Consider the following 25,842-nt stretch of genomic DNA (forward strand, 5'->3'; position numbering starts at 1 on the left):
TGTGATCTTTCCCTTCGCTTCCTCCCTCCCTTCTTTACACAACTCGTTTCTCATCTTTCACTTTTCTGTTCAGGTGTGACTTTAGGGATGCCTTTCCTCTCTCCCCCCTTCTGGTCAATATCACTTTTGCAGGTTTAATGGTCTAAATAGCACTATTGTTAGTTGAGGTTGTAGCATTATTTATTTGCTTGTATTTTATAGGTCTTGTTTTGCTTCCTTATTCTTAGCACCTGGAACTTTGACTGTCACATAGTAGGAACTCAATGAGTATTTGTTGAATAAATGAGGGAAGCCACTACAGGCTCAATTATGGCAACATAAGTTGATGATGTGTATAGACAGGTCTGTGGAACATAAATGAGTCCAGAAATAGACCCAAGTACATATGGGACTATATTACCAGATAAAGTCAGTGTTATAATAGAAAGGTGAATTGTCAACAAGTAGGGTTAGGGCAACTGGTTAGCCATTTGGACAAAAAATAAAACTAGATTCTTAACACATTCCATTCACTAAAATAAATTTCAGTGATGAATCAAACAGTTCAACTGAAAAGAAAATGCTAAAAATAATAGAAAAAAAATAGTTCCACTTTGTAAAATATGGGACCACCTTTCTAAGCAAGGCATGAAACCCAGAATCTATAAAAGATTAGTAAATTAAACTGTATGAAAATGTAAAGTTCTTCACAGCAAAAAATGTCATAAGCAGAGTCAAAAGACAAAGGACATTCTAGGGAACAAAAATATGCTTTGTAACATATTAATGACTCAATTGACTGACTACATTTTTTAGTAACTCTGCCCTTGAGCAATTACTTAACTCTCTGTTCCTTAGTTTCCTCATTTCTAAAATGAATTAGTACATAGAGAATGAATAGAAAAGTACCTGGCTCACAATTAACACTCAAGAAAATATTAGCTATTATATGTATTTGTATATATACATTAGATAATGTGTATAAAATATATGAATTGATAAGAAGTCTAGTGACCCAGAAGAAAACAGAAGAGGGTAGGACCAGACCATACTCAGAAACACAAGTGGTTAAAAATCTTCACTCATAATCAAAGAAATGTAAAACTATAAAGCATCATTTTCTTCTCTTGGCATAGTTTTGCAAATATATCAGTAATTTAAATATTGCACCATAATGAGATGCTAGGGCAATCCTTAGCCAGTGTGTTCTTTGGAAGGAGATTTTAAGGAGCATTATAATGTCTCTATAGCCAAAGTGCCAGGCATACTTCTGTTAAATATTTTAAATGACCCTTTTTTTCCCCTTTGCAAAAGAGATGTCATATGATAAACTGGTTTCCCCTGCAGAAAGCCCTGGAGATTTAACTAGAAGCCCAGAAATGGATAAACTCAAGTCGGTAGCAAAGTGCTATGCTTATATAGAAACATCCTCCAACCCTACAGACATCGACAAGATGACAAATGGAGAAACGTCATCCTATTGGCAGTCAGATGGCAGTGCCCGCTCACACTGGATTCGGTGGGTGCTAGAATGCTTTTTTAATTTTTTAAAACATTGGAATGTTTTCTACTTTTTTTCTTATCATAAGTAGCTATCTGTGAAACTGCTTTAAGAATCAAGTAAAAGGACTCCTGTAAAATCATGTAACCTGGTTCATATATTCATAAACATAGATAATTTCTTTATGTTTTAAAGGAGGAAATAGCATTTGACTAATATTTCATAGTACTGATTTTAGATGTTTTTCAATAGTTTCTCAGGAAAATTAGTATCATAAGGGGCAAGTACTTTTTTATATCACATGTGATTATATTTTTTTGCCTTTTTCCTTATTTTAAAAATTTTTTCCACTTTTTCTGAGATTTGGCAGAAAAAGATCCTTTCTGTACATTTTTAAAATCCATTGTATGCAGCTGAGTTGGTTAGTTTCGGAGATGGAATGGGGTGGTCAGGAATCCTGGAATGGAATTGATAACAGTAAACTGTAGTATTTCTAGAAGTTCTGAAGCTGCTATCAAAATTTTCATCTGTCCCCTGAGAAAATGGACTAATTCCAGTTGGTAGAAATAGAAATAATTGTCTTGTTTTCTCTTAGAGGGCACATTTGACCTTTAGCCATATAATTTATAGGTGAGGGAATATACTCAGTTCTTTGCGTGAAGTTTACAATTTGCTTTTTGCCAGGGAGAGGGATTTTGTTAGAATGTTCATACAGTTATTTCCTGCCTGTACCAATGGCTTAAAAAGAGTGGTAATATTAATCTTGAAATGAAAGGTTTTTTAGAAGCGTGGGAAGGTCATGAGGACTTTGAAACTCATAGCCAGCATTTCAAGTTAGTAGTTGTTAGGAAAATTAGTCTTTGGGTATATCAAATTTGATATTTGATATCAAATTATCAAATAAGATCTTTGAGATGGGACTTGTGGACCTTGTCAGTTCTTGACCCATATAAACTTCTGTAGTTTCTGTTCTGTGTGTTTTCCAGTTTAAAAATGAAGCCAGATGTTGTGCTCAGGCACCTATCCATTGCAGTGGCTGCCACTGACCAGAGCTACATGCCGCAACAGGTGACAGTAGCTGTGGGGAGGAATGCCGGCGATCTTCAGGAAGTCCGAGATGTGCACATCCCCAGCAATGTCACTGGCTATGTGACACTGCTGGAAAATGCCAACATCAGTCAGCCCTGTGAGTCAAACAGAACTGAGGGAATGGGGAAGGGAGGAAGGGAAGTAATGTTTTTTAGCAGGAGGAACTCTGAAGTGGAGAAGCTGTTAGTTTTCTTTTGAGATTTGATTTATTTCTTAGGATATATGCAAAAGTAGTCATTATATCATCTATAAAGTGTTTTTAAAAATTACAGAAAAGCAGGAAAACGTTTTTTTAGTTAAAAATATTTTATTCCTTTTTTTAATTGAAAAATCAGAAAAATGTAGATAAACAAAAATACTCAAAATCCTACTACCCTGGGATTTTCACTGTGACTACGTTGGTGTGGATCCTTCCAGACCTTTTCTTGTGTTTGTGTATTTGTGTGTGTGTGTGTGTGTGTGTGTGTGTGTGGTTTACTTTACATACATACATATTCACATATACACAAATTTTTTTTCTAAAAACTAGAGTTGTATGTATATTTTTTACATACATCTATACATATCTTTTTACAAGAATGGTGATAGTCTATGCATGTTCTTTTATAATTTTTTTAGTGTGTTATCATATCATGTATTCATCAACACCTTTATTTAGTGTTGTAACAATATGCCTTAATTTTAACCCATCCCTTATTCTTGGACATTTGGCTTGTTTCCAGTTTTATACTATTGTAACCTTGTTTCACACATAGAATTTTGGAAATAATCACAATTCTGTGATTTCTTTCCAGGCTTATTTCATTCAGGGAGCCGGAATGCTTCATGTTTTGTCTCATTTCTTCTAATGCTTTCCTGGGCCAAAAGAAGTGTTCTTACTTTGCTCAAAGGAACTGAGGCCTAGGGAGGTAGAGTCTTTGTGTCTCACCCCTAGGCAAAGTAGTAGTTAAGCTTGTGGAGTAGAAGCTTCCTGTCTCATACTGTGCTGGTCTTTTCTCTAAGTTATGTCCTTTTTAACTTCTCACCTCTTCCTCTCTGACCCAAATAAGAAATTGTGACTTTTCTTAAAAGTGAATCATGTCTATGTCATCTATTGGACTTGATTATTAAAAAGAAATACATCTGCTTATGATCTAGCTACTGTTGTATAACTCAATCCAAATTTCAGAACCCTAGGGAGAATTCTAGAAATGGTCTTACCATGTATTCAATCAGGATTCTTAAAATGCTAACTTTCAAGACTCATTGAGTTCCTAAGAAGTTTTATGATGTAAAGACATAAGCCACCCTTAATTTTATACATTATTCTTATGATTTCTTAGATTTGTGAGTGCTTTTTGACAAGTTTATCATATGCTAGTTCCATTGCACACATTATTTATTTCTGTCATCAAAGTGCATCTTTAGAATTTTCTTTTCAAAATGTCAATTACTATTTTGCTTTTAGTTTGGAGCCTAGCATTTGCTGAACTAAAGAAGTTAATCCAATACTGAATTTGTTGTTTGTGCTTGACAGATGTCCAGATTAACGTAAAGCGTTGTCTTAGCGATGGATGTGACACTAGAATACATGGTCTGAGGGCTGTTGGCTTTCAGAGAGTTAAGAAGGCTGGAGTCTCAGTCTCCGATGCTTCTGCAATATGGTATTGGTCTCTGCTGACATCTCTGGTGACGGCGTCTATGGAGACAAATCCTGCCTTTGTCCAGACAGTGCTGCACAATACTCAGTAAGTCACTCTCCCTATTTTCCAGCCCGGTGAAGATGCACTCATTCTTCTCTGATCCTTTAGGGAGTGTCACTGAGCAGCCTTCGATCATTAATCATCATGGCTCGGTCACCAGCTCAGCCCCAGGTGCCTTAGTGTTTCCTGTTTGTGCCCTTCGCTCCATGCTGCTTCTCTCTGGCTGATGTTCTGACTTCACAGACTTTGAAGAAGTACCCATTCCACCCTCCTGCTCCTCCTCACCCAGTTCCTCCAAAGTCCTCCTTCATCAGCTCACTAAGCGGACCAGTCTTGTGAGAAGGTCACTCATGCTGCGCCTGTTTCTTATCCACTGGGGAAAAGTTGCTCATGTTTGTATAGGACTTTATATTGGATAAAGCATTTTCAGATGCTTTCTGTTGTTTTACCTGCTGACACTGAAATATACCTGTGAAAATTATTTCCATTTTATAGATGAGGATATTGTGATCTTCCCTGAGGTCACACAACCAGTTAATGATGGATCACTTTGAATCTAGGTATTTTGGATTCCCAATTTGAGGGCTCTTCCCAGTAATGAGTAAAATATTTTCAAGGATACTAAGCTAATTTATTTTGAAATGTAGAGCACCTTTGAAAATTTTCTCTTAAAAAACAGGGCAAAAAGGCCAGGTGGTAACATGAGACAAAAACAACCAATTTTAGTAGCATTAAAATATTAGTAATGTGCAGTTTCAGTAACTGATAATAGGCACTATTAGTGTAGGCTATCAAAGTATCAGCCAAAGAGATTGCTAATGTTTTGTTCTCTAGACATCTTTTGAGATTTGTTAGCACTATCAAATAAAACTGTTTAGCAAATAACACTGCCACAATGTTAGATCTAAAGGGTAATAGTTGGCTATACCCCTTTCTTTCTTCCTGTTTTAAAATGTGTTTTTAGTAAATCATTTCAAACTTAGAGAAACATTGCAAGTATAATACAAAGCATTTTTATCCTTTCCTCAGTCATTTGAGTGTAATTTTCTAACCTGATGCCCCATTGCCCCTGCATTAGTATTTCCTACAAACAAGAACATTCTCGGCTGGGCATGGTGGCTCACGCCTGTAATCCTAACACTCTGGGAGGCCAAAGCGGGAAGATCGCTTGAGGTCAGGAGTTCAAGACCAGCCTCAGCAAGAGCGAGACCCTGTCTCTACTAAAAATAGAAAGATATTAGCCAGACAACTGAAAAGAGAAAAATTTAGCCAGGCGTGGTGGTGCATGCCTGTAATCCCAGCTACTCAGGAGGCTGAGGCAGGAGGATCACTTGAGCCCAGGAGTTTGAGGTTGCTGTGAGCTAGGCTGATGCCACAGCACTCTAGCCCAGGCAACAGAGAGAGACTCTGTCTCAAAAAAAATCCAAAATTCTCTGACAACCATCAAAATCAAGAAGTTAACATTGTATATTGCTACCATCTAATCCTCAGACCTTGTTTAAGTTTTGCAAGTTGTCTGTCCCATCATGTCCTTTACAGCAAAAGGATCCAGTGAAATATTTTGCATTTCATTGTCATATCTCTTTAGTTTTCTTCCGTCTGGAACAATTTCCCAGTCTTTCCTTAACTTTCATGACCTTGATACTTTTGAAAATTATAGGTCATTTATTTTGCAAGTGTTTGTGGATTCTGGTTTATTTGCTGTTTCATCATGAATAGATTTAGGTTTTGTATCTTTAGCTGGAATGCCATAGAAGTGATGTTGTGTTCTCATCGTATGCCACTGGGTAGCACACAACTTCAGATTGTCCTATTTCTAGTGTTAGTGATATTAACTTTGATCACTTGATTACAGTGTTGACTGCCAGACTTTTCTATTGTAAAATAATTCTTTTTCCCTTTGTAATTAATGAGTATTTTGTGAGGAGGTACTTTGAGACTGTGTAAATATCCCATTTCAAGGCCGGGCGCGGTGGCTCACGCCTGTAATCCTAGCTCTGGGAGGCCGAGGCGGGTGGATCGCTCGAGGTCAGGAGTTCGAGACCAGCCTGAGCAAGAGTGAGACCCCGTCTCTACTAAAAATAGAAAGAAATTATCTGGCCAACTAAAAATATATATACAAAAAAATTAGCCGGGCATGGTGGCTCATGCCTGTAGTCCCAGCTACTCGGGAGGCTGAGGCAGTAGGATCGCTTAAGCCCAGGAGTTTGAGGTTGCTGTGAGCTAGGCTGATGCCACGGCACTCACTCTAGCCCGGGTAACAAAGTGAGACTCTGTCTCAAAAAAAAAAAAAAAAAAAAAAAAAAAAAAAAAAAAAAAAAAAAAAATATCCCATTTCACATCAAGCTTTCCATTTATATTAGTAAGGACTCATGGATTCCACTTTTATTCACTAGGTTATTATCAACCACAGTTTTGATGCTCAAATTGTCCCAGATTTGGCTGGTGGCAGTCCCTTTAGTCTGGCTCATGTGTCCTTTGGACACATCCTCCTCATTCTTGGAATGCTTCCTTATCCTCTGGCACCACAATATATTCCTGGGTTACCTTGAGCGTTCCCTGCCTTAGTCCTGGAATAAGCCATTTTTCTAAGGAGTCAGGGTCCCTTTTAGTGGAGAATGATATTTAGAAACTAAACTCATTGCTCTCAGGGTATTGCTTCCCAGGGCCTCTTAGTGGACACAGCTAGGAAGTATATGTTTGTACAGAAATAATACATACGTATGTATATATCCGTTTATACCTGTATTTATTTCTGTGTCTGTAATACTATGAACTATGAGTTTACACTGATACATCCAATTCTAATCTAGAACTACATAGTTCATTAGTTTTCTCCTTTTCTGTGTTTGTAACTCCCTTCTCTGATAGTGAGAAACCTGGCTCCTGTCATCCTCAACATAAGTACTTATTTATTCAATCCCCTTCTGTAACCGTCTCCCAGTGCCCCTGCCCTTGGACGGACACCCTCCCCATCCTACTCCTATTCCAACATCTTTTGCAGGGCTGCTGCTGTGACTACCCTCGCACAGATGCCCTTCTTATTCTCCTCGAGTTCCTATACCCTGTGCCAGGCCACACTTCTTGCCATAGTTGGTGCCTGCATTCCATACCAAGTTGTCCCTTTGTACAGATACCTTTCTTACCATGCTCCAGGCTCAGATGCCCCACTATAGGCCACCATGCCCTTATCCCCCAGATACACATGAATGCCTGCCTTGCATAGCCCCACTGTACGGACTGGATTTTCAGGAAGAGGAAGAGGAAGAGCTTTCTATCCTATTTTTTTTTCTGGAAATGTGCCAAGTTGTTAAAGAATGGATTTATTTTAAAGTTTATATCCCTACTCAGTTGTACTAGTTCATCTGCAATCATATTTTCATACACTCCTGACTTTTTAATATCAGTGATCTAAAACCATTCTAAAATAAAAGATTTATTAGAAAAAAGATAAATGAGGAAAAGTAGGTAAGAAAATTAATATTTTGGGTTGGCTGGGCACAGTGGCTCATGCCTATAATCTCAGCACTTTGGGAGGCCGAGGCAGGAAGATCACTTGAGGCTAGGAGTTCAAGGCCAGCCTGCGTAACATAGTGAGACCCTATCTCTACAAAAAATTTTAAAATTAGCTGGGTGTGATAGTGTATGCCTGTAATCCCCACTACTCGGGAGGCTGAGGTGGGAGGATCACTTGAGCCCAGGAGGTGGAGGCCGTAGTGGGCTATGATTATGCCACTGCACTCCAGCCTGGGTGACAGAGCAGGACCCTGTCTCTAAAAAAAAAAAAAAAATTTTGAGACAAAAATGTTTACTTATATCAGTGGCAATAAATTCAGTAAATGATCCATGCTACTCATGTGATCAGACCTCTTCAATCAGCTGCGTCTGAGCGTAGCCACCATGCTGGTACAGCCCAAAGATGGCTCATTAAGTAGACAGGAAAAGATACTGGAGCAGAGTAGAAGCTGACACAGTGTTAGCTTTGCCATGTTGACTCTATTTTGAAATGTCGAAATTAAATTGTTCCAGGGATTCTTGTTACTGATATCATAAAGTGACATCAATTGTAGAAATTTGAGTTATTTTTTCATACATTCATGGCATACTTTCAAGTTTTTCATGGTACACTCACTCACCTACCATAGTCTCTGGTACACAGTAGGACTCAGTAATGATTTGTTTCATAAATGATTTAGATGACTGCTAGTCCAGAGGCGGTAAATCTAAGAGGATTCAGAAAGATAAATGTAAGAGGAGACAAGAAAAGAGAAACATTAAAACAGACGTTAGGGTGGAAAGGCCAAGTAATGCGACAGGAAGGGAGAAAGTGATGGTTGCTGATCTGTTTAGGAGAAAACAAAATTCATGACACATCTTTAGATACCATAGATCTTAAGATCCTACGTATAAAATAAATTTTCTGCTGAGCCGCTAGTTCTCTGCCTCTGGGGTCAGTTTTTCTAAGAACTCCAGGGTTTTCTGTAGAGTATGTATGCTTTTTGCTCACATTACTTAAAATGAAGGCTGGATTCCCGAGAATTAAATGAGCTTTTATTCAACAGGGCAAAATGGAACTCCTAAAAGAAAGAAAAAAATGTGAAACTCTGTTAAGCTACCTAGGACTGCGACTCGGGAAAAGGGGCTGGCTTATATTGTGTACCAGCTTCTCTATGGGACCATTACCTGTTTGTAAGAGATTAGCCAACACAAGCTTTAACAGTTTATTTTTTGTCTAATATTAGGCCTGGTTTTGTTCTGATTTCACATTTCACTCTTGTAGGAAGGCACTGCAGCACATGCCTCCACTTTCCCTCTCACCAGGATCTACAGATTTCTCCACTTTCCTGTCTCCCAACGTGCTGGAAGAAGTGGACAGTTTCCTCATAAGGATAACTAGGTAAAATCAAGGTTGATGAGGTGAACTTTCTATGGGGGATGGAGGGCATAGGTGTCTGTTCAGTCTTGTTTTTGAAAAAATATTTTAATCTTTTTAAGATCACCACTAAAAATGGCTCCTTTTTAGCTGCCGAGGAGAAAGTGACATAATAGTTTAGCCATAAACTCCATTATCCAGAAATATCACCTGACCTCAAGAATTGGGGGATGTGGAAGGAATAGTCTTCCAATTTCACTATCAAAGTCCAAAATGCAAAGCCTCCCAGTTCACTCCTGCCCCTCCTGTCCCCAAAGCCTCCCAGTTCACTAAATGTGGCCCTCATTTAGAACCTGCTGACCTTCACACACAGCTCTGGTAAACTTGATTATCTGTGGAATTGGGAAAGGGCACCTGGATAGCTTGATAAAAGGGGACCATTTAGTGTAGGGACACTCAGCTCTGCCTCAGTGAGCCCTAACCAGTCTCTGAGCCAATTTTAAACGTTTAGTGTACTTTCAGACAATGTAAAAAGTTTCAGTGTAATGTGTTTAAATTAAAGGCAGAGAAGAGTGATACGGATTAGATCTAAAATAAAATTTTGGTGCTTCAAGGCATAAACCCTGAACTCTCTTGCCAAGCCAGCCATTACCCAGGGCTTCTTAATAGCAGAGGCCTATTGCAGCAGCTCAGTTATTTTTGGCTTATTAGTATTATTTAGTATTTAAAGATTAAAGGTTATAGAACTGAGGATTTAATTTCCTGGTCCTCTGGGTTGATTTAGTTTTTCCTTAGGTTATCTTAAGGATTTTGAAAAAGTATTTCTGTTAAACCTATGGAGAGCATATGGTATGTTAACATTACTTATGATAATCCATTGCATGGGGTTTGAGCTACTTGTATTTTCTCATGTTTTTAAGAATTAAAAAGTTTCTGCTCTTTGGTTATAGCTGCTGTTCTACCCCAGAGGTAGAACTGACTCTTCTGGCATTTGCACTAGCAAGGGGAAGTGTTACCAAAGTGATGAGCTCTCTGTGTACCATCACTGACCACTTGGACACACAGTATGATGCCTCCTCCCTCATCTCGTCCATGGCATCAGTCAGACAGAACCTGCTCCTCAAATACGGTAAATGACACGGGTGTGATGGAAATGCCGGCAGTGGACAAATCATAAAGCCATCCTCACCATGTGACCTCCTGGCATCTTCTTATGTTTTAGAGGAGTTTATGGACGGGGTGGTTGTAGTCATTCCGTGATTCCTGGATGGACATATCCTCTGAGTATCAGACTTTGGGGTTGGTAGGAAGAAGAGGGATGTTGGTTCATTTATGGCAGTATGAGCAAAAGAGGATACCTGAGTATCTACAAGGCTGCACTCCCAAGATTTACTGGCATGATCCTGCAGGTTTGGTGGTCATTTGAACACAGCCATTTTTGGTGATGTCCAGGAGTGTCTCACTGTGTAGGCCAAGGGAGTAGGAGTGTCTCACTGTGTAAGCCAAGAGAGCTGGGATGGGACCCAGGATGGGGCTTTCTAATCCTCATCAACACAGGAGCCTGTGAATATACTCCGAGATGACTGCATTTGGCATATGAGGAGCAGCTCACCGGCCGTCCTGGCCTCTAGTGGTAGTTTCTGTCCACTACGTGCAGTGTTACATCCGTCTGCTTCAGGATAGAGGCATTACTGTGATAGTTCTGCCATGCTATTTGTATCTTTGTTTTAATATGACTTAGCAACTTATTTTATGTTTAATTTTTAAAGTCAGACAATTGATGTCTTGTAAGTCCAGTTTCCCCCCCTAAATTTGGAAAGGTCTTTTTTTGGAGGGGTGAGGGACCCAGATAGGAGGGGTAGGTAGTGCCTGGAAGCTGAAGTGTTCTTCAGAAAAGTTTGTGATTCAAATTAGTGGTTGTTTGGGCAGGGGAGGAATGTGTAGGGGGAATGTACATTACTAGTAGTGTTCTAGTTCTGGGTTATATCATAGACTAATGAGTATTCATTTTATTATTAAAACAAAGGGAAAAAGTTTTCAGATCATCACAGCAAAAGTTTATAATTCTTAAAGCTTTGAAAATTTGTCTGGAGATGTTTTAAAGAAACAAGACCTAAAACATTATTTATGTATTTAAATGCAATGCAATAGAGTTAAGTATTGGCTCCACAACAGTATCTTAGGAATCCCCCTCTCAAACATGTTAAATCTATGGTATTAATCTATATCTTATAATGTGCTTTGTTTCCAAACAGTGATTGTTCTAGAGACCCCTCCCTGGAATCACTCAGGGACATAAGCTCTCCTCTATCTCTTTCAGGAAAGCACAGAGGGATGGTATCAACTTTTATCTAGTATTACTGTTCTTTTTTAGCTTTTAACACATTGACTGCCATGTGAGTTGTATTTAACTCAAGCTAGTTTTGAGCCCAGGGCCTTGTGAAGCAAAACCCTGCAGTTGGTTAATGAAAATCATACTTGTTGTTGTTCTTATTGTTATAATTAACATTGACATTTTAATTCTAAAAATGTGGATTGCTTGCATATAACTTGCACACAGAAAACAATAAAAAATAACAAAGTAGAAAGGATCATTTTGTTTTAATGAAACACCGTGGCCCCAGGGAAAATTTTTTTTCCAGCATGGCAGTCAGTGTGTTAAATGGGTACATTAGTCAGCGATCTGGTGGCCACAGGTACTCCATTTCCTCTAACAGGTGTACTCGTTTCCATTTTTTTCATAGTGCTAGCTTAAGGCTCACTCTCTCTTTTTCTCTGATCAGGTAAGCCTCTCCAGTTGACTCTTCAGGCATGTGATGTCAAAGGAAAAGAAGATAAGTCAGGACCTGAAAACCTCCTTGTGGAACCATGGACAAGAGACGGTGCGTGGTGGGTCCATCTGTTTGTAGTGTGCTCAGTAGACAGCTGCGTGAAATCACACTGTGGTCTTTGAAATTTTCAGGGTGTGCAGTCTTCACTCAGGTTGTTTTTCAGTTGGCAGTGGTTCCTGGACAATTTGTGTGTGGTTTCGTTGTAGTCTTTCTAGGTGTCAATGACCTGTAACAACTTAACAAGTATTTGAGATCGTGAAGGCTCTTTACGGTTTTGAAAAGCAAGGACTTCTCCTCTTGGAATATAAAAAGTGACTGTTTTTATTGGTTTTTAAGTTTAGAATGTCTTTCTCTTGTGCCATCTTCAAGTATTAAGAAACTCAGTGGATCAGTAGCACTTAACTGCTGAAAACATAATTTAAGAAGAAGGGTATTTCTCCCAAGATAGCTGATCTCGCATTTGAAGTGTCTGGGAGGAAGCCTCGCTCATTTCCTAGTGCTAATGTGCCCTTCTGCTTTGCTGTGGGCTCTTTTCCTCATCCAGGGAGGTTTGTGAATGTCTTCCTCATCCATCTTTCTGGCCACCTGGTTAGTATCCTGCATGTGTCCCTTTTCTACTCACTATCCTGCTCTGAATCTTGCTGATCACTAAAGGAGGTGAAATGTTCCAGCAGTCATCAGACATAGAAAGGGGTTGGCCCTGTGCTTAGGATTTGGTTTCCCCTGAGCTTTCCTCACAGCAGCGCAGTCCTCGTACATTCTCAGCAGTCACCTCTTATCTATCCAGTTTCCTGTATTCATTCTTAGCACCAATGAAGGAAAGACCCCTGGGGAAACATGCTTTTCCCAGTTGCACCTCCTCTCCTTGGTGGTCCTCTGAAGCAGTAGAGTCTTGAACAAGATGGTTTTCCTACAGCCTTCCCTGGGCAACTCAGCCTTTGCAGAGAAGTTTGCTTCATTGCATCCATCTCCTGCCGCACTGAAGGTCACAGCAGGCTGCTGAGTCACCTGCCATCCAAAGTGGGTGGGCTTGGGAGGAGGTGGCAGCTTCGGCCCTGTTTTCCTTCTCCTACCCAGGAAAGGCAAGACCACTCTGCCAGGGGCCCTCTGTATTTGCCCTTCACTTTCTGAAGAATTGGAATTTTTGTCTCTGGAGCTTACAAGGCAGAATCTTTCTGACACCAGGATGTGGATTTTTAACACTTTTCTGTGTCTAAAAGCACCACAGGCTTTTCTGTAGCTGTTAGGAGCATGTCAGTCCTGTGCTGGTCTGATTTGAAGACTCTGTTACTCTGTATCTTTTGCCTGCCCAGCTCTCCTTCCTGCCTTCCACCCCACTTAGATGACTGGATTTTAAAAATCTAGCTTTAGTTTGTGGATTTGTTATTTTTGTTGTGGTTCTGAGAAGCACAGAGGTAGGATGTGAGTGAGTGTGGGGAGGAACATTCAGTTCCTTCTGGTCACTCCTTTCACAGCTGTCACTGTCCATTTCTTGGAACTCAGGTTAGGTGTTGATCTCTCTTGCTCCATTACAAACAGTGAGCCTGAAGAGACAGACAGGAGGAAAGAACTCACAGAACTGTTGGACCTTGAGGGTGATCTTTTTTCTTCCCATGACAGGGTAAAAGCTCTTTTCACGGGTACACTTCAAGTTCTCCAACTGCAGGGAGGTACCAGGGGGACAAGCGCCCACAGAATGCCCAGAGAACTCGAATGCAGACACTCTGGAGGGCTAACATTCCTGATAGCCACTGTCACTTGATCTGGTATTTTAAAGGAATACTGGGTGCTGCCAATAAGTCTAAAGTGGTAGATTTATTAAATCCTTGATTTTCTTTTTTTTTTTTGAGACAGAGTCTCACTCTGTTGCCCATACTAGAGTGCCGTGGCATTAGCGTAGCTCACAGCAACCTCAAACTCCTGGGCTCAAGCAATCCTCCTGCCTCAGCCTCCAAGTAGCTGGGACTACAGGCACGCGCCACCATGCCCGGCTAATTTTTTTTCTATATATATTTTCTTAGTTGTCCACATAATTTCTTTCTATTTTTAGTAGAGATGGGGTCTCGCTCTTGCTCAGGCTGGTCTCAAACTCCTGAGCTCAAACGATCCACCCACCTCGGTTTCTCAGAGTGCTAGGATTATAGGCATGAGCCACCGTGCCCGGCCTTTTCCCTGTCATTTTAAGAGAATAAATTTGGCAAGTTGGGGACTAGATATCAAAAGAGTTGTAGATTTATAATATCACAATTAAATATGCAAGCTGGTTTCTTACCAAGAAAAGGAAGCTCAAAGGTTTTATTTATTTTTTAAGATTTTTTTGTTTTGGGCTGGGCGCAGTGGCTCACGCCTGTAATCCTAGCACTCTGGGAGGCCGAGGCGGGTGGATCGCTCGAGGTCAGGAGTGAGACCAACCTGAGCAAGAGTGAGACCCCATCTCTACTAAAAATAGAAAGAAATTATCTGGCCAACTAAAAATATATATAGAAAAATTAGCCAGGCATGGTGGTGCATGCCTGTAGTCCCAGCTACTTGGGAGGCTGAGGCAGTAGGATCACTTAAGCCCAGGAGTTTGAGGTTGCTGTGAGCCAGGCTAACACCACGGCACTCACTCTAGCCCGGGCAACAGAGCAAGACTTTGTCTCAAAAAAAAAAGATTTTTTTGTTTTGCCTTTTTGAAAAACAGTAAATGTATTTGATGGCAATGTTATTTAAAAAGAGTCTCAAAAGAATAGTCTGGGCCAGGCACAGTGGCTCATGCCTGTAATCCCAGCACTTTGGGAGGCCAAGGTGGGAGGACTGCTTGAGGCCAGGAGTTCTAGACCGGCCTGAACAACATAGTGATACCCTGTCTCTACCAAAAAAAAAAGAAAATTAAGGGGTGTGTTGGTGCACCCCTGTAGTCCCAGCTACTTAGGAGGCTGAGGCAGGTGGATCGCTTGAGCCCAGGAATTAGAGGTTATACCACTGCACTCCAGCCTAAGTGACAGAGCAGGACCCTGTCTCTAAATAAATAGATAGATAGACAGATTGATTGATTGTCTGATTCTGTTGACTTAAATTATTGTGTCAGCTGCTTTGAGACTAATTAAAATTGCTGATTTATCATTTAACTTCTAGACAGTATTTCAGCCTTTACAATAGACTCCTTTAAATAGAGGCATCCAGACCTCTAGGAAAAGGTGACAGTTCAATAATTGAGATAGTTTTTAGTATTACTGTTAGTGGAGTAGTGTGAATTTCTGGCAATGTGGTTTTAAAATTGTATACATAATTACTATGTAGAATAGAACCAGATCATAAAGTAGCTTCTGTCGATAAATTAGCAAAAGTTCCTTTGTATTTAATTTTCTTAGTTTTGGTGATAAATTTTGTACATTGTCTTATGGAAATTCAACTTCATAAATTTTTGTTTTATTGAACTGAATAGTAATGAAATAGAAACCATGAAATTGATTCTAGTCTTTTCATTTTGATAGGCATTGTGATTACGAACAACTCAGAGTCCCAGAAAAAAATAATAATGCTGGCTTAAGCATATGCATGAGTTACATCATTTATAGAAATTCAAAAGAGAAAGACACCTTGGGTCTAGCAGAAGACCTTTTTGTGAGTTGTTAAAGGATAATTAACAACAAGAAAAAATAAATCACGTCTCTCATTCAAATATAAATTAACACATCAAAATTTTTATTTCACTCATTCATTAATTAACAAGGGAACCAGTAAGATGTTGTAAACAGTTCAAAGGACAATTCATAAAATACACATAGACCAATAGGAATGCTGAAATTAATTTACAAGTAGATAAAATATTTGTCAGTATCCATAAGGAATAATCAGCTACATTTCCACAGAATGGCCAAGAATCGTGTGCATTACTACCAGTATTCTACAACTTACAGGATTATAAAATAGTTTATAGACAATAAAAGGTGGAGACAACCCAGAGTGTTAGCTAGGATACCCAGTTTTTATTTTGTCCATTTGAAAGTCTTTCATAATCTTTCTTGATAGAGTGTTCTAGCAGCTTACTATTCCCTTTCTCAACCTCTAAGCCTGCTTGCCTTTATCAGCCTAGTCGACCATCAGTCATGGTTAGACATGGCTCAGGAAGGTGATCGATTGTCCTGTCTTTTGTCTCTTTGAATTAAAGTCACATCTTTATAAACATTTATTTCCTTATTGTTACCTCAGAGCAGGACTGCCTAGAAGGGTGAGAGAATGTGCCTGGCCAGTGTGCTGCTTACCTAGGGGTTTATCAGTGCAGTTGCACCTGTCCAAAGGGGACATTTTTCTGATTTTCATGAAGGCACCAGACAGACCAGTTGCCCCCTGCCTCAAAGGATATGGTTTGTTTTTGTTCATCTTAGTTCTATAAGATTATTTTATAGGGTTATAAAAATGAATCAGTCATCCTAACTTTAGTTTTTCCTTTTCTCAGGTTTTCTTACAGAGACTGGAAAAACCAGAGCAAGTACTATTTTTTCTACAGGAACTGAATCTGCCTTCCAAGTTACACAGATCAGAATTATGGTAATTCTCATGCTACCTTCTTTAAGCAATGTTACTACCCTTTTTTAAAAAAAAAATAGTAATAGTATTGTATTCAGAGGTCCCTGTCATTGGATTTTCATTGAACACTTAATGGTTATTTACTCTTTGTTAGGCCTGTAGCAGAGGGCAGGGACACAAAGATGTGTGGATTATTAAGTCTGTGGTATAAATTACAAGGATTGAGAAAGTTAAGGAACATTTCTCGGGAAGCCCCTTACTTTTCCAAGACTTAATTTACTTGAAAGATTGTTTCATTGGTTTGATTTTGCTTTATGCTATTTGAATATAACCGTATTTTTTGGAAACAAAATAACCACAGAACTTAGGCCCCTTTGACATACTTTGTCCTGATTTCTGTTTGTAGGTTCGACGTGGTGGCATTGGTGCCCAGTGTGGATTGGTATTTGCCTATAATTCATCTTCTGATAAATTTCATGCAGAAGAACACTTCAAAAGGTTTGAAAAATATGACAAATGGAAGCTTCAAGAGTTCAGGCAATTTGTAAAAAGCAGGTAAGGAGCAGAACAAATCTTTGTAGTTAATAAAAATATATCCATTCTCTTCTTGATGAATTGTGCTTCCCTGTCTTTATAGAAAAGGTGCCACTAAGTGGCCATAAACATTCATTGCTTTCTAGCAGCATATTGAAGATGTGTGTGTTAATTTATTCATAGCCTATTACTTAGTCCCTTCTGTGACCAGGGATGCACATCTTCAAAATGGCTGGGTAATGACACATTACATTACATGCCTGAATTGTGGGCAACCCCGGGTCTTCAGTCTTACCCGGCCACTGGGAAATTTATCCCTGCCCCAACCCCCCTCCTACCATTCCTGCTTTTATCAAAAATATTTATTAAACACCTACTATGTGCCAGGCCCGATGCTAGGCACTGAAGATACTGTAATGAGGCAATTGGCATATCCCTGCTTTATAGAGCTTATTGTTTAGCTCAGAAGAAAGACGATAAAACCTGCAGTGGCCACAGCGTTATGTATGCTATGTAGGAGAGAGGGCGCTGTGGGAGCACACGGCAGATCATCTCACCTGATCAGGGAAGACTTCCTGGAGCAAGTGTTGTTATGTTGGGTTTTTTTTTTTCTTTCTTTCTTCTTTCCTCTGTGCCTGTTATGTTGTTTATGAAGGGTGAGTTAGAGTTGACTAACCATTTGAAGAAATGGAAGAAAGTGTCCAAACACAGAGGAGGCAGGTACGAGGGTCCAGAAATGAAGTACGGCACATCCAAGGAACTGACAAGTCCCGTGTTGCCGAGGTGTACTGTGAGGTGGTGAGTGGTGAGAAATGAAGCTGGAGAGCTGGGCAAGGGCCAGATCATTAAGGGTCTTTTTGCCTCTGTCTCAGGGTTGAGACTACCCTTAAGCATCCTGTGTTGGAGTGGGGAGCAGGCAGTGGGGTGGAGTATGTTGTTGAGGAGTTTCAAGGTGAGCAAGGAGATCAAATGCATGTTTTAGAAGTACTACTCTGGATCATGCCATGTGTAGCATGGATTAGAGGAGAGCAAGGCTAGAGGCAGGTGGGATGGGAGGAGGTTGTCACTGTCACCTAGGAAGCCAGAGGGTTGGCGATCTTGACTAGAGCAGCAGCAGCAGTGATGGAGAGGTGTGGACTGACTACCTTCTAAGTAGCAGGCAGAGGCAATAGGCTCTGGGGACCGACTGAATGTAGAGCAGGAGAGGGAACAAGCTTAGGCAGCAGTGAGTGGCTTTGGCTTGGGCAGGTGGGGAAACCGGTAGTGCCTTTCTCTGGGATAGAAAATAGCCCAGGGAAAAACAGGTTTATGGGGAAGATGATGAACTCAGTTTTGGTCCTGTTGAATTTGAAGTTCTAGGAAGCCTTTGAAATGTCCGGTACCAGTTGGATAAACAGATCAGGAGCCTAGAAGAGAAGTCTGTGCTGAAGGTGCAGATATAAGAGATATTTAAATGATAATTTAAAATGTGGAAATAGGAGAGATCATTCTGGAAGAGTGTGTGGACTGGGAAGAGAAGAGAACTTAGATCAATATGATGAGAGGCATCAGCACATAAGGGGCAATGGAAAATAACCAGGGCTGTGTCCTCATGAAGCCACGGGAAAATGATGTTTAAAGAAATAGAGAATGGGCAGCAGTGTCAGGTGTCAGAAGTTAGTAAGGCAAAGTCTAGAAGTGAATCTATTGTATATAGCCACAGAGGTCACTAGTGGCGTTGCCTGCCTTATTGCTACTAGGGAGTTACAGCTCATGGAGCTGAACCCTAGACTTGCCGTTTATGCTCCTGCAGGTGGCAGGGAATGGAGTGCTGAAGTTATGGAAGCCTGTAAATGTCATCCAGGACAGCACCACTTAAGCTTTAATATGCATGTGAATCACCATGTGAAAATGCAGATTCTGATTCAGTAGTTCTGAGTGAGGCCAGGACTTTTATTTCTGACAATCTCCCAGGTGACTCTGATGCTGCTGGAATTCCTTTGGCAGCATCCTTGACAAATGGTCATTCCGCCTCTCTAGAATACTCTTGACAATGGAAAACTCACTGCGTATGAAAGTGCTTCAGTAATTAGAGTATGTTCACTTGAAATCTACATTTGTAATTTCTACCCTGTGGTCTTCATTTTAGCCCTCTAAATGAATTGGAACAAATGTCTCTCCTAAAATCTCCCTTCCATTACACATATATGTCTTTTTATTTTATTTTTTAAAAAAATTTTTTGTAGAGATGGGGTCTTGTTATGTTGCCTCATTGGTCTCAAACTCCTTGCCTCAAGTGATCCTCCCATTTTGGCCTCCCAAAGTGCTGGGATTGTAGGCATGAGACACTGTGCCTGGCCCATATATGCCTTTTTCTTTTCATTTCTTTCTTTTTTTTCTTTTAAGAGGCTAGGGGTCTTGCTCTGTCACCCATGCTAGAGTATAGTGGTGTAATCATAGCTCACTGTCACCTTGAACCATTGGGCTCAAGCAATCCTCCCATCTCAGCCTCCCAGGTAGCTGGGACTACAGGCACATGCCACCATGCTTGCCTAACTTTTTTTCTATTTTGTTGTAAAGACAGTGTTATTATGTTGCCCAGGCTGGTCTCAAAGTCCTAGCCTCAAGTAATCCTCTCACCTTGGCCTCCCAAAGTGCTAGCATTATAGGTGTGAGCTGCTGCACCTAGCCCCATATATGCCTTTTTAAAGGCTGCTTTTCTTTTTTAATAATAACTAGAGGTGACACTTGATTTTAAGCAGCCATGTTCTACTCTTGGGACATATTAAAATAGATCTTTTCTCTTAAACCTGCTGTTACACAAGGTCCTTTGCATCTTATGCAGGATGATTTTTTTTTTAACCTAAAAAGAGGCCTATTCATTACTCCCTTAATGATTTTAGCTCTTTGTTCCAGCCTGAACTAATCTTAAATCCTGATTTAGTTGACCTACATATTGTCAGTCCCTCTCCAGTTTGGAAATCAAAACATTAATGTACATGCATCTATCTTCCTGCCTTTTCTTTTTTTGTCACATGCCTGTGGTCAGGTATTGGGCAGTCAGCACGCTCCAGGTCAGCTGTTTGGTGCTATGCGTACTTAAGAAAACTAGTATTCAACTCTCCTTTCCCCATCCTGCCTACTATGTAGCAGGGTCTGGTGAATAAGGTTGCTGCTTTCTGTTCTCTGACACGTGGTCAGCTGTCTATATCTCCAAGATTTCCTCAACAACTCCCCAAGAATAGATTTAAAAAAAAAATCCTCCAACATACACTTTTTTTTTTTTTTTTTTGAGACAGAGTCTCGCTCTGTTGCCCGGGCTGGAGTGCCGTGGCGTCAAGCTCACAGCAACCTCAAACTCCTGGGCTTAAGCAATCCTTCTGCCTCAGCCTCCCAAGTAGCTGGGACTACAGGCATGCGCCACCATGCCTGGCTAATTTTTCTATATACATATGTATGTATGTATATATATATATATTTTAGCTGTCCATATAATTTCTTTCTGTTTTTAGTAGAGACAGGGTCTCACTCCTGCTCAGGCTGATCTCGAACTCCTGACCTCGAGCAATCCTCCCACCTTGGCCTCCCAGAGTGCTAGGATTACAGGCGTGAGCCACCACGCCCGGCCCAACATACACTATTGATGAAACTTATTGACGTGGTTTTGGGTAAAGAGAATACCATCTTTCCTATTAGGGTTAACTGTATCACAAAAGGTTTATGCCAAGAAAGACTTACGTTAAGAAAAAAACATTTTTTTCTCTCTGTTATAGAACCTACTCTGGATTATCTTTTTCCTCTTCTTGCCATAATTCCTTATGTTTACCTTTTTTTTTTTTTTTGAGACAGAGTCTCAGTGTTGCCTGGGCTAGAGTGCCGTGGTGTCAACCTAGCTCACAGCAACCTCAAACTCCTGGGCTTAAGCTATCCTCCTGCCTCAGCCTCCCGAGTAGCTGGAACTACAGGTGCATACCACCATGCCCAGCTAATTTTTTCTATCTTTAGTAGAGATGAGGTCTTGCTGTTGCTCAGGCTGGTCTCGAACTCCTGGGCTTAAATGATCCGCTGGCCTCAGCCTCCCAGAGTGCTAGGATTATAGGTGTGAGCCACCACACCCAGCCGTGTTTGTTTATCTTATCCGTACAGAATACTCATGTGTTGCTAACTTGGTAGCTGTGTCACAGACTGAATAGTGTACAGTTTTAAGAATGTTACTTGAGAAGACTGCCCTTTTTCTCCTCAGTTATTTAATTCCTGGAAAGGAAGTAGCATTTAAGTAACAAGTTTTTAAAAGAAAGTGGCATACGGTTGTGTTTCCTCAGTCTCAAGGCTGGAGTGCTTTTCAAGGAAGACTTCTTAAGAAACAGAGAAGGATACTGAGGACTATGAAGGCTGGGGTTTTTGTTTTTTGGAGCTCCTGGGTCTGAAAGCTCCCAGGCTTTTACTCTTCATTTGTTGCAAGAGGCCCAAGCCTCAGGTTGGTCGTATACATATTAGCCAGACCTAGGGAAAGACAATGGAACATGCCTCTCTTTTGTTTCTTTTCTTTTTCTTCCTTTTCTTTCTTTCTTTCTTTTTTTTTTTTTTTTTTTTTTGAAACAGAGTCTTGCTCTGTTGCCCAGGCTAGAGTGCAGTGGCATCATCATAGTTCACTGCAACCTTAAACTTATGGGCTCAAGTGATCCTCCTTCCTCAGCCTCCTGAGTAGCTGGGACTATAGGCATGCAATACCAAGCCTGGCTAATTTTTCTATTTTTAGTAGAGACAAGGTCTCACTCTTGCTCAGGCTGGTCTTAAACTTCTGACCTCAAGCAATCCTCCTGTCTCTCAGCCTCCCAAAGTGCTAGGATTACAGGTGTGAGCCACAGCACCCTGCCTATCTCCTTTGTTACCTTACAGAAGCACACACCACCTGTTGCATGGTACTTCGCTCCTGAGTATCTCATCTAAGATGCCTGACTTCATCTCTCATTCTTTGATTGAGGCAATTATCTAGAGAAGCAAACTTTCTCCTTAGTTCCCAGATTGTATTTGGGGCTGATATAGTTCCTAATTCACAGATGAGGAGGCTGATAAATGGAGAGGAAAACACCACTAACTCCCTCGTGTGTTCAGAGGGGTACCAGGTGCCTGTTCTTGATTGTTAATAGGCTGTAAATACAATTTAAATGCCACTGAGATGATGCCTTTTTTGTTAGACTCTTGAGAAGTTTAGAAATAGGAAAATGTTTTGTGATTACCCTTGTATTTGCAGGATTGGTTGCTCGTCTGATGACCTTGGAGAGGATGATCCTATTGGCTGGTTTGAGCTGGAAGAAGAGTGGGATGAAGCAGATGTCAAGTTGCAACAGTGCAGAGTTGCCAAAGTAAGCATTACTGAGTTGTGGCCTCGTGTGTTCACCCACTCCCCTCCTTCTATTCTGTACGCATTTACTGAGTGGCAGTTGTGCACCAGCCCTGTGCCAACACTGGAACCCTAGAGGTGCATCAGCCTTCAAGAAGTTCATAGTCTGTGGGAGAGAGATGTATAGACACCGTGATGTGGGCTGTGATAAAGGGAGATACAGGAGCTGTGGGAACCCAGAGAAAAATATCTAACCCATCCTGGAATTCACTAGGGAAGGCATCCAAGGAAAGGTGGCATGATGCCAAGTGTTGGAAGTTGATTAAGTCATCATCTTTTAGCCAGGCTAAAAGGGTGGAGAGGGTATCTCAGGCTGAGAGAACAGTGAGAACACAGGCATAAGTGCAAGAGAGTTGTTTTTTCATAGCGATGAAAGAAGCAGTGATTATCTGGCTACTTAATTTTTTTCTAAACCTCAAAGCCTAAATCTTAGACTTTGGCTTAAATAACAGAATTAAGAACTATCTTTAGGGCATATACATAGTAGGTGCTCAGTAAATATTTAAGTAGTCAAATAGTGTATTCTGAAAGGCCCTCAACAAAGGAGATTTCACTGTAAGAAGCAGATAGTTTGTGTAGAAGTTTGGCTTTGAAATGGCCTTAGCTTCGAGTAGACCAGGCTGGTTTCCTAGGTTCCAGCACATAGGTTGCATAATCACTCAGAGGCTTTGAGATGATTGCTGAGAGCATTGACTGTTTTCATCATATATCTGATTTTTGTTTCAAAATGACTGCCACAAAGCAATCTCTTATCCATCCTCTCTTAATCCTGTTTTTGTATTGATGAGGGAGTAATGATACCATTTCCCTTATTGTGATCGTTACCAAACCTGACTTTATTCAGCACTTGTATTGTCTTTTTCTTCTTTTTGTCATAGATACTGGACTTACATTTTGTGTCTCCAGTGCTAGGCATAATGGTACCTAATAAATTATTAAAATCATAAGAAGATCTTCCCAGAAAGGCCTTTTTCTCCCTTTTGTCGCTGTTTAGGGATTCTGAATCCTTCTCTTGTCCTTCCTAGTATTTGATGGTGAAGTTCCTCTGCACCCGTCAGGAGTCAGCAGAGCGCTTGGGAGTGCAAGGCTTGAGCATCAGTGGCTACCTCCGGCCCGCAAGAGCAGAAGCAGAGCAGAGCGCCATCTGTGTCCACTGCAAAAAGGATGCAGAGGAGCGTGTCTGTGGGGCCACGCTGCTTCTCAGGACCCTTCAGTTCATCCAGCAGCTCGCCCATGACCTGGTAGGGTCTCCTCAGTTGTTAGACCACATTTCTTTAGGAAAAGTGAATGACAGTGTTAAGGGAAATGTATCCCAGCTGATGAAACCTGGCCCTGCTGAAGCCATGTAGTGTGGATGAATATGGCAGGCATCATGCTGCTGTGAGGACCTTGAAAGGCTGAGGACAGTGAGGTGTTGGGCATTTATGGCATCAGTCAGTGAAGGATTAAATGGCTTATGGCCATCATGTGAGGCTTCCTGGAATAGACCTACAGACACATCCTAAAGATCCCTGGCCATGGTTGCTGGGGGGAAACAAACAAAGCACGTTCATGGGATTTATATCTTCTTTAAGTCCCAAGAGAATTATTCCTGAAGTCTAGGTGAATTCTAGTTATTTACTAAAAGTATTAAAATAATGTCAGGATTTAAAATCATTTTTGTTTTTTATACTGACTTTTACGGTCATTAATAAAACATAGTGATGACTCACTCAAAGGAAGATTCTTACAGCCTTCCCTGTAGCCTCAGGAGGCCAGTGGAGCCCTCTCAGTGTGGTCTGGAACAGTTTCCTCTCTTGACTTTCATTCTGCTTCAAGGCACATTCAGAGGCTGGTGACTCAGTTTATATACAGCTTGCTTGGTCTTCGTTATTTAAGCGCTCGTATCACAACAGCAAAGAGCAGATTAGAGGGAGATGTCTAGGAGTAGCAGGAGCGTTTACAGTAGAATTGGCACCTTCCAGCCCAGGTGTGGGGAGGGGTCAAGCATTACTGCAGTACAGTCCTGGACAGTCATCACCATCCAGTAGAGACTGACCTATGTCCCCAGTACTGTTGTGAAGTCAGGAGCCTTCGTGGATGTGTGTGTTGGGGGGGGAGTTACATGTATATATACGTTTATGTACATATGTACATATATACATGCACACATATTTTAGGAAATTTCAAGCCAAAAATAGGTGTTGATAAACTTTTCATTATAGGAGTTAAGAGTAAGCACCAGTAATATGGAATTTCACCCATGTAGAGCCACCCTGTCCCTCAATAATAAGAGGTAAATGAGGCATTACATTATTTCTCTAAATGCATTTTTTAATTTTATTTTTTCTGGTCTTTATAATTTTTAGGTGCAGCAGAAGGAAAGTGGCCTAAAATATAAATCTTTTCTGGACTTCGCAGGTCTTGATTTGCAGATCTTCTGGAATTTTTACAGTAAATTAAAGCAAAAGTAGGTCAGAATTTGTTATAAGGTGATAATCATATAAACAAAACTGAAAACACTGAGTTTTGCTATTATAAATTTTTTACTTCCTACTAGTATATATTCTGACTTGAAATACTTGGTTATTGAAAATAACACCTCACATTTCTATGAAATACTTGATTTCTGTAAAATACTCAATTTAGTGATAAGCAGCTCAAGTATTATAGTACGCCTCATTTTACAGATGAGAAAGCAGGACCAGAAATGAGTTTTCTTCCCCACAATGGGCAGAGTTAGATGGAACTGTGTTTTCAGGCTCCTAGTACAATATTCTTTCTGTTCCACTCTTCTTTCTCTCAGTTGGCTTCTTTTCAAGGAGCCGGGTGCCTTGAGGAAGGTCTTGTGTAGACAGCTGTCTGGCTTTGGAGGGTAAAAGCAACCTGCCCTTTTGCTGGCTGATATTCTTTGTTTTTCTGTAGCCCGAGGGAAGAATGCGTCTGTGCCCAAACCCTGCTTCTGCAGCTCCTCCAGAGCTGTTTCTCGGTGCTGCAGGGAGATGCACTGGCTGCTTCAGAGGGGGAAAAGGCTCCAACCCAGACCCTCAAAGGAGCAGAGGCTGCCAAGGAGCTCTACACACACTTATGCAATGGTAGGGATTTGGGTTTTTTTCTTTAATGCGACCTTCTGCTGGTAGCCCACAGGGCCTCCTGCTGTGGTACAGAAGAGGGGTCCTGTGATTGTGCAAGCCAGAAAAGGATTGCCGCTGTGGGCAATGAGTGTTTCTTTTGATGCTCTTTTGCATTACTAGTTTGCATTCAGGATTTGTTTCATCATCAGCTGACTTCATTTCTTCCTGGTTTCAGATATACTACTGTGTTATATTGAGAATAATTACTGTCACACTATTGAGCCTTAATGTCAGCTAAGACACTGGGATGAGGCTGGTAGATTGAGGGAGAGAGAGACTGTAGTGATAAATTGATGATGAAACACACGTGACCATCTGAAGTTATTTTGAAGTCTTTGCCAAGTT

At 40.7% G+C, this 25,842-nt stretch overlaps 1 protein-coding gene across 4 annotated transcripts in view; it reads left to right on the forward strand.

The window, feature by feature from the left end:
• Positions 1 to 25,842, forward strand: part of ZZEF1 (zinc finger ZZ-type and EF-hand domain containing 1) — a 117,195-nt gene that overhangs the window by 22,600 nt on the left and 68,753 nt on the right. For all 4 annotated transcript variants that reach the window (XM_045526050.1, XM_045526051.1, XM_045526052.1 and 1 more), the window contains exons 4-15: positions 1,327 to 1,498; positions 2,467 to 2,666; positions 4,086 to 4,296; positions 9,032 to 9,148; positions 10,075 to 10,253; positions 11,908 to 12,006; positions 16,397 to 16,488; positions 16,874 to 17,022; positions 22,235 to 22,346; positions 23,410 to 23,625; positions 24,733 to 24,833; positions 25,289 to 25,458. In XM_045526050.1, the coding sequence (XP_045382006.1) occupies positions 1,327 to 1,498; positions 2,467 to 2,666; positions 4,086 to 4,296; positions 9,032 to 9,148; positions 10,075 to 10,253; positions 11,908 to 12,006; positions 16,397 to 16,488; positions 16,874 to 17,022; positions 22,235 to 22,346; positions 23,410 to 23,625; positions 24,733 to 24,833; positions 25,289 to 25,458 (1,818 nt within the window). The remainder of the gene's footprint in view (positions 1 to 1,326; positions 1,499 to 2,466; positions 2,667 to 4,085; positions 4,297 to 9,031; positions 9,149 to 10,074; positions 10,254 to 11,907; positions 12,007 to 16,396; positions 16,489 to 16,873; positions 17,023 to 22,234; positions 22,347 to 23,409; positions 23,626 to 24,732; positions 24,834 to 25,288; positions 25,459 to 25,842) is intronic.

The sequence above is a fragment of the Lemur catta genome, chromosome 15 (genome assembly GCF_020740605.2).
Source record: "Lemur catta isolate mLemCat1 chromosome 15, mLemCat1.pri, whole genome shotgun sequence".
NCBI classification, from domain to species: domain Eukaryota; kingdom Metazoa; phylum Chordata; class Mammalia; order Primates; family Lemuridae; genus Lemur; species Lemur catta.